This window comes from Paracoccidioides lutzii (genome assembly GCF_000150705.2).
Source record: "Paracoccidioides lutzii Pb01 unplaced genomic scaffold supercont2.8, whole genome shotgun sequence".
In the NCBI taxonomy this organism is placed as follows: domain Eukaryota; kingdom Fungi; phylum Ascomycota; class Eurotiomycetes; order Onygenales; family Ajellomycetaceae; genus Paracoccidioides; species Paracoccidioides lutzii.
This window is the reverse complement of record NW_015440954.1, coordinates 805,584-826,010: the sequence shown is the minus strand read 5'-3', so window position 1 is coordinate 826,010 and position 20,427 is coordinate 805,584. Positions and strand designations below refer to the sequence as shown.

The 20,427-nt window shown below is 39.4% G+C and overlaps 4 protein-coding genes across 4 annotated transcripts; 2 read left to right on the top strand and 2 right to left on the bottom strand.

Moving 5' to 3' along the window:
- Positions 1–9,452: 9,452 nt before the first annotated feature.
- On the top strand, positions 9,453–10,406 carry PAAG_03202 (mannose-P-dolichol utilization defect 1 protein; the record flags this gene model as incomplete). Its single annotated transcript, XM_002794611.2, has 2 exons — positions 9,453–10,091; positions 10,188–10,406. The coding sequence occupies 2 exons, from the start codon at positions 9,453–9,455 to the stop codon at positions 10,404–10,406; spliced, it is 858 nt and encodes a 285-aa protein (XP_002794657.1).
- Positions 10,407–10,841: 435 nt separating this feature from the next.
- On the bottom strand, positions 10,842–11,649 carry PAAG_03201 (mediator of RNA polymerase II transcription subunit 8; the record flags this gene model as incomplete). Its single annotated transcript, XM_002794610.2, has 2 exons — positions 10,842–11,457; positions 11,525–11,649. 2 exons carry the CDS (start codon positions 11,647–11,649, stop codon positions 10,842–10,844), a joined length of 741 nt encoding a protein of 246 aa, XP_002794656.1.
- Positions 11,650–12,653: 1,004 nt separating this feature from the next.
- Positions 12,654–13,866, bottom strand: PAAG_03200 (hypothetical protein; the record flags this gene model as incomplete). The annotated part of the gene is made up of 3 exons (XM_015844879.1): positions 12,654–13,237; positions 13,304–13,546; positions 13,605–13,866. The coding sequence occupies 3 exons, from the start codon at positions 13,864–13,866 to the stop codon at positions 12,654–12,656; spliced, it is 1,089 nt and encodes a 362-aa protein (XP_015702085.1).
- A 2,782-nt stretch (positions 13,867–16,648) lies between these two features.
- PAAG_03199 (hypothetical protein) lies at positions 16,649–17,452 on the top strand (the record flags this gene model as incomplete). The annotated part of the gene is made up of 1 exon (XM_002794608.2): positions 16,649–17,452. The coding sequence occupies one exon, from the start codon at positions 16,649–16,651 to the stop codon at positions 17,450–17,452; it is 804 nt and encodes a 267-aa protein (XP_002794654.1).
- Between the last annotated feature and the right edge of the window lie 2,975 nt (positions 17,453–20,427).

Here is a 20,427-nt window from a genome sequence, read left to right as displayed (position 1 = left end):
TCCAACAGCAGAAACAGATTCAGTGTGAGAACAGAGATTTAATAGCAGCTCAGCAAGCTGAAATAGCTAATCTACAATAAGCTTTGAACATCTCAACATCAATTCTCTCTCAATTGAACTCACAACCACTCATTGCAGTCAGAAGACCAAAGACCAAGCTACCAGACTATGAGAAGTATGATGATTCTAATCTGAAGCACTACTCTCAGTGAGAGCTAAAGCTTCAATCAAAACTTAAGATCAATGAGAAAGCTTTAAGTAATAATGAGGAATATACTTGGTATATGTACTCAAGACTGGAAGGAATGGCAGTAGCTTGAGTATACCTCTGAATTGAGAATAATAAGAACAAGGTCAACTTCACAGTAAAGAGCTTAATGAAGCAGACACACATGCTCTTTAGTGATTCTGCATGATAGAAAAAGGCTATGCAAAAGCTCAATAATTTATGATAGAGTAGAAGAGCTCTCTTTAACTTTCTACCTGAATTTAATCAGCTACTGCTGGAAGCTGATAGTCACAGAGAGGATGATTATATTAAAAAGAAGTATTTGAAATCCACCCTAAGCATAGAGCTGAGAAAAGGCATAGTGAGTGTAAGAGAACTATCTCTCTATGAGAATTACTGCAAGAAGCTTAGATTAGTTGATCAACAACTCTCTGAGCTTAAGACTTTAAGGTAGTAGTCTAAACATTGCAAGGACAGATCTTTTTCAGATCATACAATATCTAATTCACACTTTTCACTTTGTCATGCTGTTCTTGATTGATGAAACCAGTCTCAAGCTTCTGCTGATGATTTAATGAATCTCTCTTCTGATGCTGTGACCCCAAGCATCTATTATATCAAATTGATAAATCAGACAGAGATTAATCAATGAAGAGAGCAAGGCCTGTGCCTGAGATGTGAAGCCAGAGGTCATATGATTAAGAGCTATCTGTTCAAACCTCTCAGATGCTCTGCTACTCCTATGATAGCTAAGATGATTCTCAAGTCAGTACTGAATGATGACAATATGAAAATAAGTGAGGATTCAGGAAAAGAGTAGCTCTAACTCAAAAACACTGAAAGAAGTGAAATAAGAAGCTTATGAAGAAGCAATGGAGAAGATTTAAATCTAAGATGATATTCAAACCCTTCATTGTTGATGCTTTAGTAGATAATGTCTTTTCAACTAAAGCAATGATAGACAGTGAATGTAATGTCTATGATCTTATTTCTCAATTCTACATTAACAAGTATAAGCTCCTGTATATTGAAATTCTCTCTTTTAAAATGACTGGCTTTGAAGACTCTATGGGACTCTCCATGAGCATGGTGACTAGCATTCAAATTGATATAGGTGATCATGTAACTGAATAGGCCTTTTTTTATGTAGTGAATGAGTTACATGATCATGATATGTATCTAGGTGACCTCTGGCTGGCCCAGCAAAAGGTGACTATGATTCTTCATCAAAGAATTGTAAGGTTTGAAGAGAGTGGTATAGAGATAGAGCCTAGTTCAAATGCAAAAGCTGATGTGATTCCCATCTTTGCCATAAGCTTCTCTAGGCTTGTAAGCACTTGAGAGAAGTGAAACATCAAGATCTTCACTGTCAGTTTGGCTGACATTTAAAAGGCTCTAGAAGTGAAATCAAAGATTAACTCTAGAGAAAAGCTACTTGAATATTATCATGAGTTTTTGGACATATTTGATAAGAAAGCTGCCAACACTTTACCCCCACTTTGTGGCTCAGGTAGAGATCATGGGATTGAACTGATTAAAAAGATTGATGATAGCACAGAACAACTCCATTAGAGCTCACTATATAATATATCTCAAGAGGAACTATTGACTTTGTGAAAGACTCTTACAGATTATATAGATAAAGGTTTTATTAGAGTGAGCAACTCTCCCACAGCTGCTCTCATACTATTTGCAAAGAAGTCTGAGGGTGGGCTAAGATTCTGTGTAGACTATTGAGCTTTTAACAAAATTAACTAAAAGGATTGATATCCTCTACCATTAATTAGTGAGACTCTACAGTGAATTTAATGAGCTAAATGATTTACTAAGCTGAATATTATTGAAGCTTTTCACAAGATTTAAATCATAGAAGGTGATAAGTGAATAACAGTCTTTAGAACCAGATACAGACTATTTGAGTGGCTGATTACACCTTTTGATTTAGCCAATGCTCTGAGCACATTTCAAAAATATATCAACTGAGCATTACATGGATATCTGAATGACTTCTGCTCAGTTTATTTAGATGACATCTTGATATTTTCCTCAAGAAGCTTACAGGAGTATTGTGAGCATGTACAACAGATGCTTATGCATCTATGAGAAGTAGGCCTGCAGATAGATATCAGAAAGAGTGAGTTTAAGATGAACAGCACAAAATATCTTAAATTCATCATTGAAGCAGGCAAGGGTATATGAATAGATTCAGAGAAGGTTAAAGCTATTTTGAAATAGACAACACCTACTGCTCTTAAGAGTATATGAGGATTTTTAGACTTTGCCAATTTCTATAGATAATTCATCAGAGATTTCTCAAAGATCATGATCTCACTGACAATTCTTACATGTAAGAATATTCTCTTTTTATGGATGAGCAAGACTGAGGAAGCTTTTAAGTGTCTAAAATCAATATTTATCTCTGCTCCAATTCTGCTTTAATTTTACCCTAACTATGAGACTATATTGAAAACAGACTTCTCAGATTATGTCTCAGAAGAAGTGCTACTACAATATGATGAGCAGAGCATTTTACACTCATGTGTCTTCTTCTCTCATAAGCATTCACTTGCAGAATGCAACTATGAGATTCATGATAAGAAGTTATTAACAATAATTGAGTGTTTAAAGGAATGAAATGCTGAGCTATGAAGTATAAAGAAATTTAAGATTCTCACAGATCATAAGAATCTAGAATACTTCATAACTACACATAGACTAAATGAAAGACAGCTATGTTGAATGGATATTCTCTATTGATTCAACTTCAGAATTAATTACTAATCAGAGAAGTTGAATATTAAACCAGACATTCTATCACAAAGAGAGCAGGATATGTCACAGTGTGCTGATGATGAGAGAATCAAGCAGAAGCAAGCTCAACTACTTAAGTTTAATGTACTGGCACCTGGAATGAAATCAAGAGTGACTGCTGTCAGTGTGAAACCTGAGATGTCTCTTCAAGTTCAGTGAAATGAAACTCACAAAAATGACAAGATTCTGCAGTGTCTGAAGCAGACTCTTCATGAGAGAAAATTCAAATTTTCTTCTAAACTCAGCATTAAGATCTCTGTCTCTGAGTGCTCTTTAAATGAGAACAGAGAGCTTCTCTTTCAAGGTCATAAGTAAGTGTCAGACTTCAAACCTCTTTGAATCAAATTAGTGCATGAGACTCATGACTCATCTCTTACTGATCATTCTGGGTGAGAGCAAACAGCAGAAGTTCTAAGATGTGAGTTCTACTGATCAGACTATGCTGCTGATGTGAGAAGAATGATCAGAAACTGTCATCTTTGTAGATCAAACACTGCATGAAGAGATTAACATCAGAGACTGCTTAAACCTCTCTTTATTTCTGAATGCATGTGGCAAGAACTTTCTATGAACTTTATTGTGAACTTATCAAGCTTTAAAGACTATACAAATATCATGATTATAACAGACAGACTGACCAAGAGAATTATATTAAAAGCAGTTAAGAAAACTGATGTGAAGATATTGACTAGAGTATTCTTTCACAACATCATTTCTCAACATGGCATTTCTAAGACAGTAGTGTCAGATTGATAGTCAGCTTTCATAAACATGTTTTGAACTCAGATGTATGAGAAATTACACATTAAGAGACTGCTCTTCATAATCTATCACTCAGAGACTGATGAAGCTACAGAGCAAATAAATCAGACTCTGAAAATCTACCTACACAAGTACATTAGCTTTCAACAGAATGACTGATGTGAATGACTTTCTCTAGCAGAGCTGATCATCAATAATAGAGATGCTGCCTCAACAGATGTGAGCTCATTCTTTTTAACACATCTTTTTCATGTCTTCTTCATTGATATAGCTGATGCACTCCTCATTGAAACATCACATAATCCCATTGAATTTGCAGATAATTATATAAGGAAGGTTCATGAAGTGTTGAAGTGAGCTCAAGTAAAAATGATGAATACTCAGCAATCTCAAGAGAAATATATGAATAGATGAAGAGATCTGACTTCAAGCTTTTAACCTGAAGATAAGGTCTGATTGAGCTTAGAGAACATGAGAATTAATCATCTATGCAAGAAGCTGAACATAAAATACAATCAATATACTGTGCTAAAAAAGATAGAATTTCATGCTTACTGACTGAACATCTCACCTGACATTCACAATGTCTTTAATGTAAAGCTTCCACATGCTGTGATGACAGATCCCCTGCCTAGTCAGAGACAAACTGACTGACAGTCACTCACTATAGAGACTCTGAAAGGACCTGAGTTTGAGATTGAGGAAATTCAGAGTAAATGAATCTATCAGAGAAAAAAACAATACCTTATTAAATGGGTAGGTTGAACTGAGCCTATATGAAATGACATGAGTCTTCTACAAGAAGCAAAGACCTTGAACACTTGGGAGGCCTCTCAGCAGATAAAATTAGATGTAAAGTGGACTTTAAATAGTTGTAAAGACCTGCAACAAAGAGGGAGAAGAGAGGTATTATAAGGGGTTAAACCTCTAGATTTGCTCTGGCTGGCTGACTCAGCCTAGTCATCATTTGCACATGTGCACATGATCATGCTACGTGAGCTTGCTTAAGCTCAAGTTCTCATCTCATTCTTTTCTTCCCTTTCTCAAGCAATTCGTCCTTGTTATATAGGAGGACTAGCCTCTAGTTCTTAGAGCTTAACCCTTTACAAAGACTTCACATTTGAACTATTCTCAACCACTCTGTCATATTTCATCATCCATGCTCTGAATGGTGCCATATTTACTGTGATTTGTATACCACAAAGCTCTATCTATAAGATTGTTAAATGAAATTCTAAAAATGATGTCCATCATGTGTTCAAAGTGATCAATCACATCATCCAACCTCATGATTATGGAGACGCGATAGTGACAATCAATGAATCTAGTGTTCAATCTAACAAACCAACTGCATTCCCACGAAGGAAAAGGTGGTGGACAGGATTAGCCTTTAGGCACAGCAGTGTTTTAAGTATTTTGTATATAGCATGTTTCAGTTAGGTTCTAGGATAGAGATAGGGGTGTTGGGCATGTGGCCCGGGCAGCCGCCCCAACCGCACGTGACATCGCGTATATTAGTTAGACCATCCCACAGTTTATCTGTAGGAGGATAATGTTGTTGAGTGTATTAAGTGCTAGCTAAGCGAGAGTAACATAAAATGGTGGGGCCATGTGATAGGGTAGCCGTAGTATCCAATCAACATTATCCCCCATGACATGATCCTGCGGATTAGATTTATCCCCCATCATGTGATCTTGTGGATTGCTCATATCCCGGCACCTCCTTTCTCTCACCAAGCTAAGTATTTCATTATATAGCAGTTAGCAACGCAGAGAATCCTTTCTTATGCAGCTCTCATTCATTCTCTAACAGTGTGAGAAGCACTATAACTAGTATTATAAGAGAATAAAAGTATAGACACTGCAAGTGCTATAAAGAAAAAAAATAGCAATGAATAAAAATATAAATGTAAAATTAAATAGTAGCTAATCACTGAATTTTTTGAAGAAATTCAGAGTGTTTATATAAATGAGTAATAATAAACTTTATTTCTAGTCTTTCATGAAATGAGAAATTAGTGATGTAGTAATCTTATTCTTCACAAAGTGTTGATTTTATTCTTCAGAAAGTGCTGATTCTAAAGTGCTGAATTTTAAAAAAATACTGATTCTCAATGTGAGATAAAATATGAATATTATCAATAATGAGTATATGAAATATTTTGATAATTGATGAACTTATTCTCTGAGACTCAATTTTTTTTGAATTCAATTTTCATACTATTTAGATAAGCATTGCGAGTTGATAAAAACTTTTGATGATTTTATACTTTTCAGAAAAAAGTATATTTTTATCAATCACATTCTCAATTTTTGTTTAAATCTTATGAAAATTTTAAAGACCAATTAGATTTGACAGGAGCTGTCAAATGATATAATTTTTGAATTGAAATTTGAGAAATTAACTGAGCTTTGAAAACAGCATTTTGAATCTGATTTTTTGATTTTTTATAAACTTAAATAAATATGATTTCTATGACATAGTTGAAAATTTAAATCATATTTTAATGATGTTCTTGATTAATCTAGAATGAAATTAAAACATTTCATAAATCAGTTTAATGTATTTTTTAATACTAAATTAAAAATAAAATTTTTAGTTGATTTTCTAGAAGAAATGAAAACTATCTCTAGAAAGTAAATTTTTAAACTCTAATAAAACTTTGAACTAATGATATACTATTAATAAATATTGAAAATTTAAAATTTATATTATATTTTATAATTTTTTATCTATTATTACTTTTTTATTATTTTTTATATTAATTTTCTTTTATTTAACTCAATTATTTTTTCTATTTTTTAAAATTAATTATCACTATTCTTTTTATATATATATATTTATTTTACTTCTAGTTTAATTAAATAGATATCATAGTAATTGACTATATATATTTTAAAAGAAAAATATTAATAATATTATATATTTATATTCAAATATTTTATTGAGATGATGCAGTTGTCAGTAAGCTGATATTCATTTTATTCATTATATGATCAATGATGCATTAGACTAATGAATATAGAAATCATCTCAAGTATGAAAAGTGAGTAAAGCAAGTGAATCATTCTTATAAAGTATTTTATAAAATTTTAAAGATTAAATGTTTATATAATTAGTTAGTAGAGATAAAAGCTACTTAAATTTAATAATTTTATAAATTTTAAAGCTCTAATTGAAAATAGTTTAATAAAAAAACTAAGATAAAATAGTTATTAATATGAATTAAATAGTATAAAACTTTTTAATAATTAATTTTCTAGTAAAAGAATATTTAATTGAATATTAGAATAAATAAAAAAATTTGAATTTCTTATAAAATTAATTTTAAAATAAATTATAATATTTATTAAGAAATTTTTTATAAAATTTCATCATGTAAATATCAGTTTTTTTTTATTGATATTAAATTTAAATTCTCTATTAAACTACTATTTGAATTTTAAAAAGTTATTTAATTATTTATTATTATAAATTTAATTTTGTTTAAATAAAATATTTATATATTTTTTAATACTTAATAAATTGTAATGAGGCGGTGCTGAGTCAAGGTGTCAACAGCAATGTCACGTAGAGTTGGTTAAATGGGAAGCCGAACGGGGGCTTGACTTGTTAGGATGCAAACGAGCGTATGCCTACGAATAGAAGAGGCAACTAAGAGTAGAGTATACAAGTGATTGTATAAAAAATTGTATGCGCATTTCAGTAACTCTGATATATCAAGAAAGAATCGCTGATCTTCTTAACATTGGATCAGATAAATATCTATATAGAGCTTCTATCAAGCTTCCATTCTTTAATAAATATGATGAGATGCCGTTCTTCTTGATTTAGGGGGGAAGAGAAAAGGGCGCCTTCTAGGCGTCATTGGCGATGTGATTCTCAAGGCCTTCGTAGCAATGTCTATACAACCACCTTGGATATAGGCGGGGAAGTATGAATATCACTGAGAGGAGGCAGCGGTGCCAAGAAAGCGTCTTGACAAGATAAGGTGCCCTGGCAATGTCCCATGACTGCGACATTAATAACATTATTAAAAGAAGATTATAGATAACTTTATTTTTAAAGTTAAAAGATAAGTATTATAGTTTTACTTCATAAACTTATTATTTTTTATGTATATATTATTTTTTATCAAAGAAGTAAAATTATAATTTATTGTATAAAAAATAAAATCAGAAATAAAATATTTTAATAAATAGTATATAAATTTAAAAATACTACTTTATATTATCAATTTTTTTTTAAATTTATTATAAGATAAATATATTAAAATATTATTTAATTTACTTAAACTTGATTATTTATAAATAAAATTAAATTTTATAAATAAATTTCTATTTAATAATATTTATATAAAATTATTAAAAGTTATAATAATATCTAAAGAATTATTTAATTAATTATATTTTATTAACAACTACTTATATATATTTAGGTAATTATGATGAATTCATGGTATAAAGTTTAAATATATTTTTAAGTTGTAAGTTGTGAAAATATACTTTTATAACTAATAGAGAAAACTATAACCAGTTGAAACCTGATAGAAAGATGAAAAGTGACTAATTCTAAAACTAGATACATGATATCTAGGTAGAGATGGTGGCAATTTATATAGACTCATAGCTAGCGTAATTGATGGTATCAAAGGTACCAATCAGATGTAAGCCAGCTAACCTGCCCAAATTTTAAATGTTATCTCATCGGATGTTCCACTGTGGGATTTTGGCTCACCATGGGATTTGAACTCACGTCCTCTAGTTTCCAACGGCCTCGTGCCACCTAGCAGCCTTTCTCTGAGATATCGAGTAAATTAGACATATGAGTTTTTGATATTGATGTTAGAAGGTGAATTGAGAATAGAAGCTTGATATATAGACTTCATCGAAGTTCATTTGACTGATTTCAATGATGATATATTAGCTATAATTTTTTTCAACTTGTGTTTTTGAGGGTGTTTAGTAGAATCTAATTGAGCTAAGTTAGTGAAACAGCTTATACATCATATTAATAAGCTAGGAATTTACCTGGAGCTTTCTCAAAAGCTTAGAAGCTTTTTTCTTTGTTGGTTCCATGCTGTCTGAGTGGTGGGTGATAACTGGATTCCGTGGTTCTTTGATAGGGAATTTGGTAATAGAGAAGCTAAGAACGTGTTCGTGTTTTCATGTGTTGAAGAGTTAGGGTTAAGAGTGGGTATTGTGAGCCAATAGATGTGTCATACACAACATTTGTGATGTACTTGGTGTGAGTCAATTAGCCCTTGGAAGTAATGTTCACTACTTGAAACTTGTGTTAGAAGGGGCAACGTCTCCGGACGAGGGGATGGTTTAGATTTCGGCTAGCTATTTCATAATACACAAGCAACGTTGTCCTCCATGAATTCTTGTCACAACTTCTTATCTGTATCATTATTGATGAGAGGAGATGTGTGCGAAGGGTTCAGGGATAACTTGAGATTAACGGAAAACATTCTGTATGTTTAGGAATCGTGGTGATATGTGTATAGATATGGCCTTGGGTTGAGAATGAAATCCACGGTAACTATTTATCTGCAATTTTCAAGAGATCAGCAACATACGTCCTCTACCACGTCACAACAACAACAATCACGATAGCCAGACAAAAGCATCAGTCCCAGGAGCAGCTATGGAGTCTCTCCAACAAACTCTCCAAACGAACCTCCTCACCCCATTGCAATCATATCTCAAGCCCATCACCTTAATCCTTCCTGAACATATTTCCGATATCTTCGTGTCTCTTCTTGGCGAACACTGCTACACAACCCTCATCTCGCTTGACGTCACCTCAGACCCAGCCTGTGTGCGTCTAGCCATCTCCAAATTCCTAGGCATAGCCATTGTCTCATTGAGCTCCATTGTCAAAGTTCCACAGATCTTGAAAATCCTTTCCTCCCGGTCCTCAGCGGGTATATCCTTTACCTCCTACGCGCTCGAGACGACAAGTCTGCTGATCATACTCTCATATAATACGCGCCAGAAGTTCCCCTTCAGCACCTATGGCGAGTCTGCACTGGTCGCTGTGCAGGACGTCGTGATTGGCGTTCTGGTGCTCTCGTTTTCTGGTCATCCTGCGGGAGCTGCCGCATTTGTCGTTGCCGTTGCAGGCGTTGTCTATGCGTTGTTACTTAGCGGTGAAACTATAGTGGATCAGACGATGATGGGGTATTTGCAGGCGGGGACAGGACTGCTGGGGATGTCGAGCAAAGTACCGCAGATTGTGACCGTGTGGAAGCAAGGCGGTACTGGACAGCTAAGCGCAGTTGCGGTGTGTGGATGAATTTTCTCTTCCCCCAACCCACAACCTGTATAATATGCGATTTCTCAATACGCGTCCAATTGCTGATGTGTCCCCCATCTTTAGGTATTCGGTTACCTTTTAGGTTCCATTTCGCGCATTTTCACGACGCTCCAGGAGGTTAACGATAAGCTCATCCTTTATAACTTTTTGGCTGGGTTTTCCCTTAACCTGACTCTAGCCTTGCAAATGATATACTATTGGAAAAGCCCGGTTACCGCTCCAGCCAAACAACCGAAAATCAAAAAATTAGAGGATGAAGGAAGTTCAGATCCCTGGTGCTAACAGTTCAGGCATCTCCCCGGGTTCTTCTTGAAAGGGCTCAACCACAAGAAACGGGATGGGCTATAACATGCCTATTGATTAAGGACAGGTTTACCCTTTTCGTCTTCGTTATTTATTCTGTGATACTTTCCACTCGGAAGATAGTATCAAAAAACCGTGACCATTTAATGGCAACTTAGAATGGTTCGATAATTTCCAGAGACTTAATCTTATATAAAACAATGAGCGTTATTGTTAGATATTGTGGTAAGATAATAAGTCATTTATAGAATTATATGGGAAAAGGTGCAATAGATTTTGTCAGAACGTACCTCTTATGCAGGACACGTGATCTCTTCTCGTGTATGCACCATACTATGTGATATACACTACTACCCTTGGACGTAGACATCCAAAAGAAACATAGGCATCCTCCGGCTTCCCAAAAAAATAACATTAACGACCCCTTGGGGCCGCTCCCGTCATCATGAACCTAAACACATCTTCCAACGATAGTGCAGTTGACAACTGCGCAGGTGGCCCATGTCCCGCACTCGAAATCTCGAACTGAACCCCACTACCACCCGGCCGTCTCTGCATGCTCACAACCTCCATGCCTGCCCCCTCAAGTCCTTCACCCTCTTCACTCCCACTCTCACTCCCGCTCTCCTCCTCACTCAGATTCCTCCGCAACCCAGTCACGACATTCTTAACCCCCATCTCCTTTTCTTCCAGGGTATAATTGCCACCCCAATTCCTCCTCCTCGCCTCCATATTCGCCTCGATAGGCGCCCACTGCCAGAGTTCCGCCAGCTGATGCTCCGTCAGCCCCGTCCTGAGCCTCGTGGCATCTGCATTTCCCATGGAAAGTCCCTGGAAGACCCAGTCCTCGACGCGGGGTTCGAGTTTTGTACGTAATAACTGAGAAAGCATGGATGCTTCGGTGCGGCCGGGAAACTGAGGGGTGGGGTAGGCGACCAGCGATGCAAAAAGGTCGTGGTGGTCTGTAAGTTGTTGGGAGACGTTGAGGAGGTTGTTGGAGATTATGGTGGCTTGAGATTGGAGGGAGGACCTGTTACATGAAAGAGTTTTCCATTTAGGCCTTTTGCTTTTCCATTACTGGATGGTGTATTGCTTACCAGGACGGGAGCGGGTCGCTTTGGTTTATGTTGTTGATGAATGAGGCGAGGGATTGGGTTAGCTGGACGAGGCGTTGGCGGGTTTGTTCGAGGACTTTTAGCTGGTCGGGGGATATAGATGCCATGGCGACTAAAAGGTAGTTACGTTTCTATTCTTTCTTCTTCGTTGGTGTACAGAGTTAGTGTTGCGTGGAATTGCGCGCAGAAGATCGCAGCTGTTCAGTGTCCAGAGGTTCTATTACCGTTGGCCGTTGAGGTGGGTGCAAAGTAAGCAAACAAGCGGCTGGTCGTAGTTTAAAATAAGCGCCCCCATCGGACTCGCCCAGTGAGTTTCAAGGTTAAGTTACCGCTAGCCCCAACCCATGTGAAGTTTACCCCTGAGTACACGCATACAGAGCATATCCAGATTAAAGACGAGTACAACAATTACCATTCTAGTAGCTTGTTAGAGAGGAATCTCATTTCCGATCTGATTTAGTCAGATTAGATCGAATCGAACCCTCTAACAGTTGAAGTGGGCAAGTAAACTGATATCGGTTGAGCTTCATTGACATAAGAGTTTGTGATAAGATCTCTGAAAGCATACATAATTCATCTCTTATTACTAAATCATCCATTCATATATACTCCCAGCTCCGTGTTTGTGGTCAAATTGGGATAAAGTCTAGTGTTCCAAGGTTATGCTCTAGCTGTTCAAACAGTGAGACAGATGGGGCGCTACCGAGTCACCGACTCTTAGAGGCGCAAAAAAAAGAGTAAAGAATCGTTCAGCGGGATCCAAGGACAAAGAAAATATACAAAAGGATGGGTATAAACTAGCAACTTATACAAATGGAAAATGATTCGTTGGTAAAAAACAAGCAAGAGGGCAACAAACCGGTCCAAAGACAGGATATACTGGAAACAGTAAAAAGTAGTTAGCCAACTTAGAATGGTTGCGAGGACACTAAGGGGAAAAAATCCCGAAGCCCCAGGCAACAATTGGGAGGAAGAACCTTGCTATCCAATCTAGAATTAGGCAAAACGAGTAGTTCCTCTCAATATATATCGAAAAACGTCACATCAAACAAAGCCAGCATCCGATCGTTTGTTTTTCGAAGAGAGTGGAAAGTAGGGTTCGAACACCCAATCAGCCATTCGTTGATTTCCGTGGCGGAGGGGCCGCAGATAATATAGGCGAGGATAATTTAGACTTGGGCGATACCGTTGCGAATTGTGGCGTTGTGGATGGGTGCGAATCCATCGCATATGCTTCTACGGGATACTTGATATCTTGGTGAGCTTCATTGGTATACGCATAGTTTTGATTGCCGTATTCCGCGTACGGTCCCGTAAATTCCGGCTGGTATGGGGAAGGTTCTCCCCAGCTTCTGCGTAACTGACGGTGCACTGGTGACACTATGCTTGTGTCGTCCCACCGCTCGTGCAAATAGGTAGGCTGGTTTCTTCTCTTCGCCTTGCGCCGGCGACGGCAGATATAGAATATACATCCGGCGCAAGCACATACCATCAATAAGAGGAATCCAAGGATGGAAAAGACGATGATGAGGACGAGGTTTTTGACTTGGGATTTTGGTTTTGCCGGGTATTCGACTCTGGGGAATTTGAATTTTGGTGGCAGAAGTTTGGCTTTGAATATTCTATCGGAATCAATAATAAAAGGTACATTGTTGGGGAGATTTGCGTGGCAGCCCTGGCGTATTGCTTCGATGACTAGAGAATTCTTCTTGTCAGTTCAAGGACCTCAATTTAATTGTATTAGAAGGATGGACATCATACAGTTAGCCATATATTTCTCACTGTCAGTCAAGTTAAAGCATGAAGCACATTTAGTGATGATGCCGTCGTCGAAAACTTTCATTCCACAGAAATCATGCATGTTTGAGGGCCCTGGGTCAACCAAATTGCGCTTGATGGCAGGCCCAAGGGAGTCACACGCCACCTGGCACGGAGTGGACAAAGCCTGTGCCTTTTCCTCTGGATAACCGAATACACAACTTGAGAAGGCATAGCGAAGGTTATCTAGAAACTGTCAGGGACAAATATTGTATATTGGCAAGTAGATGTTGCTTGAACATACACAGTCCCCATTTAACATCCGTATCAAACTGTTCAAAAGTTCGTAAACGAGAGTAGGGGCTCTTCAATTCACACTTCACACACTCTTGGAAATTGGAGCCAGGTCGTTCATCGAACTCAAAATCTCGACAAACGATATCATCCGGTGTTGTGTTTCGTGCGGGTTTGAGACATTTATCTTCACATGGAGAGCCTTCTGTGACCTGGAGTCCGAATCCTGCACGAGCAAAGAGAATCGATAATGCCAGGGACAAAAATAACATTATGATGATAGGAGTTCAATCGATATCGTGCATTTCGAAGGAAAGGAATAATAAATCAAACTTCACATCCACCTGTCTCTGCACAGCAGAAACGGCGATAATCCGTTGATGGAAGGAAGACAAGAGAGACAGACAACACTGGTTCACCCGTCGACCGAAGTAATGCACTGTTGGCTGAGGCAAGCAGGAAGAAGTTCAAAGTACTTCGTAATAGTCGGGTTGAGATACCGTGGGCATTTCGGTCGGAGATATATGAAAGCCGTTGCTTCCACAACAGCTGCCGAGCCAGCTGTTCAACGTTTGGCAGTGAGCAAAAGAAATACAGGTGAACAATTAACCTTTAGCTAGCTCCGAATGGTGGACCTCATGCGGGAAGAGCAAAAGGGGTTACAAGAGTTTGTCCAACAAGACACCGCGAAAAAGACGAATTTGTTTGCGCGTATCACACAAGCACCGCTGCTGCAAATTTTTAAACACTGGGATAGAAGAAGTAGTGAGAGCCGAAAAGGCGTCCGAACGGGAAAAACTAATCCATAGAATGGCATCCAGGAAGCAGAATCTGGTCTGAGCTCTGATTCGAAGGGACGACTGGAAAATGTTGCCGATCCAGCAACATGCATGATACTGCTTCCAATCAGAGATCTTAATCACCAACTGTGGCTTGCTGCGACCGCCTCGGACCGTGATCAAAATGTGTTCGAGAGGTCTTATCCATGACAAGGAAATCGATTGAGAAGATGCTTGAGCGGGCCCCTCATCGCCCAAGCTAGTCATTGGGCGGCCCATCCATAATCAGCAAGCTTTTTATCCCTGGTCCTAGCAGTTGCTTATGATCGGGACCTTGTTAATCGGATTTTCGTCGTGCTTAAAAAGGGGATAAATAATTCAAAACCTAACCCTGCTGCTGGAACTCCTTCCACATGTTGGCTGGTCTTGCATCAAGAAGGACAGGCGGCCATAGTGTTTATGATTGGTAAAGCTGGGTGATGTTAAGCCCAGAAGCCTTTATGACACGGCGAATCATGACGTCCAGCAGCGTGAAAGCGGCTTGGAACGTACATCAGACTGACTACACCGTCACGATTCATGAGACGGCAGGCCTCGACGTGGAAGATTCTCTGACCACTCTTATAGAAAAACCGCAATATCCATGCGAAAGGTGGGGAGAAGGTTAAGACTAGCAATCGAAGTTAACAAACCATGATGAATCCCATTCGCTGATGCAACTCCTCCGCCATCCATTCCTCACATCACCGGCTCCAAATCATCACACATCAGGCTAGGGTCTTCCCAGTCAACTTGGCGGACTTAAACGACGGGAACTCCGCTTCTCAGACATTGCACAGTTTTCGTGGGGTTGCAATCCGTCGGAATCTGAAGGGATAGTAATTAATTACTCGATTATTCAGAGGCATCTGTCTAGCCCTAACTATCTACAGTTTTTCCCCTGGATTGCAACGCTATCACGGTAATTCTCGTTTCGAATTTCGGCAAACAAGGAAAAATTTATGGATGAGCAGCGACAATCGAGATCTCTTCCAGAACTCACTCGGGACCCTTCCAACAGTGGCATGCAGGTGGGACGATTATCCTCAGCTTTTAAGTCTGGATTTTCTTGCCAACTGCAGCTTCTCGCGCTTCTGTTTACGTCAACTGATATTATTTTTATTTTTATTTGTATTTTTAAGCACTCTTTGGAAATACCAGAATATATAAAGGAGTAATGCCCATCCTCAGCAGTGCCATGTTTTTCCAACTATTGCTTCTCCTAGTGATGGTCAAACAACTGCTAGAGCTCCCGGCATGCCACATTTTGGTGTAGCCTCGGCATTCAAACAACGTTGGGCAGCATCCCTCGTATCCCAAATTTGCCCAGGTTTTTACCCGATCGCCAAAACTACCACATAACTATTAATGTATCAGGGTAGTCAGAATGCTCAGTCAGCTCCTAGAACAAGAGAGACCTGGTGATAAAACAATAAAAGCTCATAAAGAACGCTATGCATGGTAAATGGACCTGGGGGTAAGAAAATTGCTGTAAGAGTCCAGCTCGTTGATTCGTCTAACTTTTGGTTACGGCTAACTTTTAGCTTCCATCGCGCTGGCTGCTGAATCTTTTAACTATCCATGACCCTCCATAACTAGTTCGCTCCCGCTTGTCTTCATCCCGGTGTTTGACATCTCCCTCTGATTGGTGAATAAATCTCCTCAAATCTAAGCATAAACTCGGCTCTGATCCATCCTCAGGTTTGCAGAGTACTGATAGAAACCGAAGGAAAAGACATGGAACAAAGTGATATCGGCACTTGATTGCCCATCGACTCCTAGGGTGCTTGTATCATCAGGCGGCAGCTGTCCTCTTAACTGGGGAGCCTGTTTTTCTTCATGCACATAGTTCGCTCCTTGCAGCCTCGATCGGCAACGCTAGCCAACCACACCATATTTACTCCACTGGTGGTGAAAAGGGGCCAGGACAGTGGCCCTTGTGTCTCAATCGGAATTTTGAGAGCTCTCGACATTGCCGATAGTGTGTCGATGTGGGTAGCACAACACGTAGTTTATTCAGCCTTCGTCAAAATACCCATCCAGGCCGCCACAAAGTTCCCGTCGAGAACGGAAGAAGCAGTAGGGAAAAGAAACTGTTTGAAATGGAGTCGATGCATCCTCGACTCCTTGTGACACTTGACACTTTTCTTTCCATCTTGTACTTTGACTCTCCCCATCGATGGTCGAGATCAGTACTCATTCTTTACGATGACCACACACAATCAGTCACCCAGAGATGCCGACCGTCTTGAAGCGAGCGTTTCCAGCTGTCCTCGATCAGGAGGAGAAGGGCTATCCGCCAATCCTCTCTCAATCTCCTGAAGGGCAGGAGATGGGGAATAGTGGGCATGAAGCGTTGCGGATCCCCTTGCAGTCCCACTCCCTAATACCAGCCAACGACAAGCTTCTCATCTTTCGTGCTCTGACCGGCATCGATGGTGTTCCCGCTCTTATAACACATGGATTTTTCCACCGCCGTTCTGCACCTAACATGGGGATATATGCCCGGGTCCTACGATACGAGCAGAGATCAAGTTTCCGTTACCGAGTCTTCAGCATCCTCATAAATACCTGTTTAGCCATCCAAATCATCGTTGCTTCCGCTTTGACGGCTATTGGTGCCGCGAGTGCATCTCACAAACTTGTCACTGCATTTGGTGCCATAAATACCATCATGGCGGCAATTTTAACCTATCTCAAGGCGTCCGGTGTCGCTGATCGAGAAAAAGACTTGGAACACGTGTGGCGTGATATTCGAGAACATATGGAACAGCGTGAGCGAGAGTTCTGCCTGCAAGACTGCCAGTTAGATGTGGAAGAGGAGGTTGCTGCCGTGGAACGAATGTACAGAGAGGCTAGGGCGAGAATGGGCAACAGTGTTTCAGAGGGCTATCACCAGGGCGGTGGCGAACATGGGTTCAATAAGCCAGGCCTTCTGTCGAAAGTTTCCGTGTCTTTGAAAACGCCTACTCGTGCCCACATACAGGACGAAAACATCAACAGCAGGCCAGCTCCGTTGCAAGATATTATGGAGACATAATTGATATAGGAAGCTCTTGTCTCGCCCAATGACGATAGCTGGCCAGGTTCAGACATTTTTTGAATTCTTGTTCAAAACCGCAGAACGATTCTTATTAAGACGGCGGGATACTCAATGGAACTCCCATCGGAACTCCCGATCCCATCGCGTTTCATCAAAACCCAAAACCCCCTGAATGAGTTTGAATCCGGCGATCTACGTTATCGATTTTGCTGTCGGTGATTGCATTGGATGGCCGAGTCGGGAATAGTAAGAAATAGTTCAAAAAGACTTGTTTGTCTATGTTTAATCCTGATGGAATTGAAATTGAATATAGAGACACTGTATGTCGTAAGGCTTCTACGCAGCTATCGACGTGAGCTTGTAGCCCAATGAATCTTCTGTCTGAGCACCGTTCACGTTGACAGCAAGACTATAGAATTTTAACAGACAAATTTATCAGTTTGAGTCAGAAGATCCATTCTTCTATAAATCCTACTGATAATATATCTCTTATTAAATTGGATGTGATGTTATTGAAATAACAGCTAAATCAGGAAATGAAACAGCCGTTGGAATGGAGAATGCAAATGAAAGATTTAGTAGTTAAAAAATCAAACTTGGTTGAATATCTCATGCCCTTCCTTCCAAGATTATATATTGTTAAAGGCAATGAAAAACGGGGGGCAAAGTCAGTACTACTGGTCCAGGTACTGAATAGTGAAACTCAGGTGCGAACGCAATAAAAACATAAAAGTTGGGGGGATACGCGGTCGTAGAAAATAAATTGTTGGAAAAATACATGGCGTGAAAAAAGGAATCTCGATATTAACGGAAAACTGGGATAAGACGTGGTTGTGAGTTTATGATGCCTTCGTCAATGTTCGAGATACGTGATCTGATGGAACACATCTGAATGACGAGGATCAGATAGACGGCATCTGCATAGAGTCAATAAAATCCCAGTTCACGGCATGAAATGCCCTCATACGGTAATACCCCAATGGATCCTTCAAGGGTGGGAGCTTTATTTACAGTGAGCAGTGTTCTATCTACGGATGGACGGAGGTTCAATTGTGACTTTTGACCCTGTAGCGGGGGAATTTGGACGTCATTCTCGGCTCGAGAGGCTGAAATAATAATAACAACATTCTCTCTAGAAATTGAGATGGATCTCACTCGCGCCTGGAGATCAGGTTTCGGCTTTCGACTGCAATTGATAAATACTGCAGAAAAATACATTTGTCGACGATGTATATACATCGATGTTGAGGGACTTTCAGCACCTGAGCCTGAAAGTCGTTGATAGGTTGATGGCATGTATCTCTTGTTCGCGATATATTAGTTTATGAGCAACTGGTACTACTTCACTAAGTTGCCGGATTGTCTATATGGGTGACACCCAAAAGCTCACCAAAAGGCGGACCCAAAGAAATACGTGGAGTATCGCTTCGGGTGTCATTAGTGAACCATGAATTTTCTTTTCCATTAGCCCTTTGAAGAGGGTAATTATGGCGATTCAGCCCATTTGCAACAAGTCGGCAACCTATCCCGTTTGTTGAAATCGCAGTTTTTCTCACCTCATCAGTCGAAAAGACAGCGCAGAACGGCAGGAACAGAAGAATAATACGATGGGAGAAAGTGGATGCTCCACCTATTTTGTGAAAAAGCTGCATTCTCAGTGTGTAAACGAATTGAAAGCAGGAAAAAATGGGTTGGTGGGAAAGAAATAGAAAACATAAACCTGTTCTCTCATGGTGAGCTATGAGACTTTGCCTTAACGTCCTGATTTGGTAATGTTCAATAAAAATGGCGAGGCTAATGCCTGTGTCGTCCAGCATCCTCAATTGCCTCCGGGTGATGTAAGAACCCAAATATAGACTCGTAGATTCGAATGAGAAAAGAAGAGGAGCATAGCCTAGTTTTAATCTCAGGAGTAGGGAGACCGTAATCCCTGAATACATGTAGAGTTCTAACTGCGTTATCCGCATAGATCTGCAGCCCAAATATGCGAAAAAGGACAGAGAACCTGCAACATAGCTGAAAGAAGTGAAAACATGGATTGTAATTGGGTCAAATTAAGCTTGAGCTTATTGGATGTATTTGGATGCTGGCTCTGATTGACACCCTATCGACCTCAGGATCATATCGTCATTATATTTCTAGAACTTCTCCACCTCCTTTTGCAGTCCGGAATCCCTTTGGTATGATTTCCATGATGCCGAAAACCCAACTTCCTAATAATAATTTTATTATACACCTATCTATTCCTCGGCGTCACTGCCCGGTTTTGATCTTTTTCTGTATTGTCCTGCACTTCTCCTGACTCCTTCACTTCTTCTGCTTCCTTCTCGTCTCCTGATTCGTGCTCATCTCCAGATTCCTCTCCTACGAGGACGGCAACCGAGTGACTTGTCCCAGATTAGCATTCCACTTTGTCGTCAAAAGGGAAGAGATGAGGAAGCCAGACTCTGGGCTTCCTTGTCTAGGTCCAGATTTGCTTACCGGATATCGGCTCAATGGATATTCCGTTTATCAGAACCGAATTGAGTACAGGCCAAGCTGATATAACCTAGATTTATGCGGCTTATTAACACCTCAAAGATATTCATATGTTAAAATCGGGCTGATTATGGTTCAGGCTTGGGCTCTGCTTAAACGACCGGAGTAGGGTAAGAGGGCAACGGGAGGAGCATAATAATCCCAAAAACCAATGCCTGAAATGGCAGTAGGCAATATGTAACAGGAACCTCGACCGTTTGGTGTGAGTCACTTCTGCTGTAGTACTTACCCAATAATTACTGTGTGCTCTGAACGAATTTCGGAATAACCACTCGAGGAGTCTCTTCAACGATGTATCGAATTAGGATTCAACCTTGGCGATTTTCAGTCATTGGCAGATAGTAATTCTTTTGCACTACGGTGGACACAACATTTTGGGCTCCTGTTATAGATATGATTTGGGTTTTTGATGCTCGAAATAACGTTGATCAGCT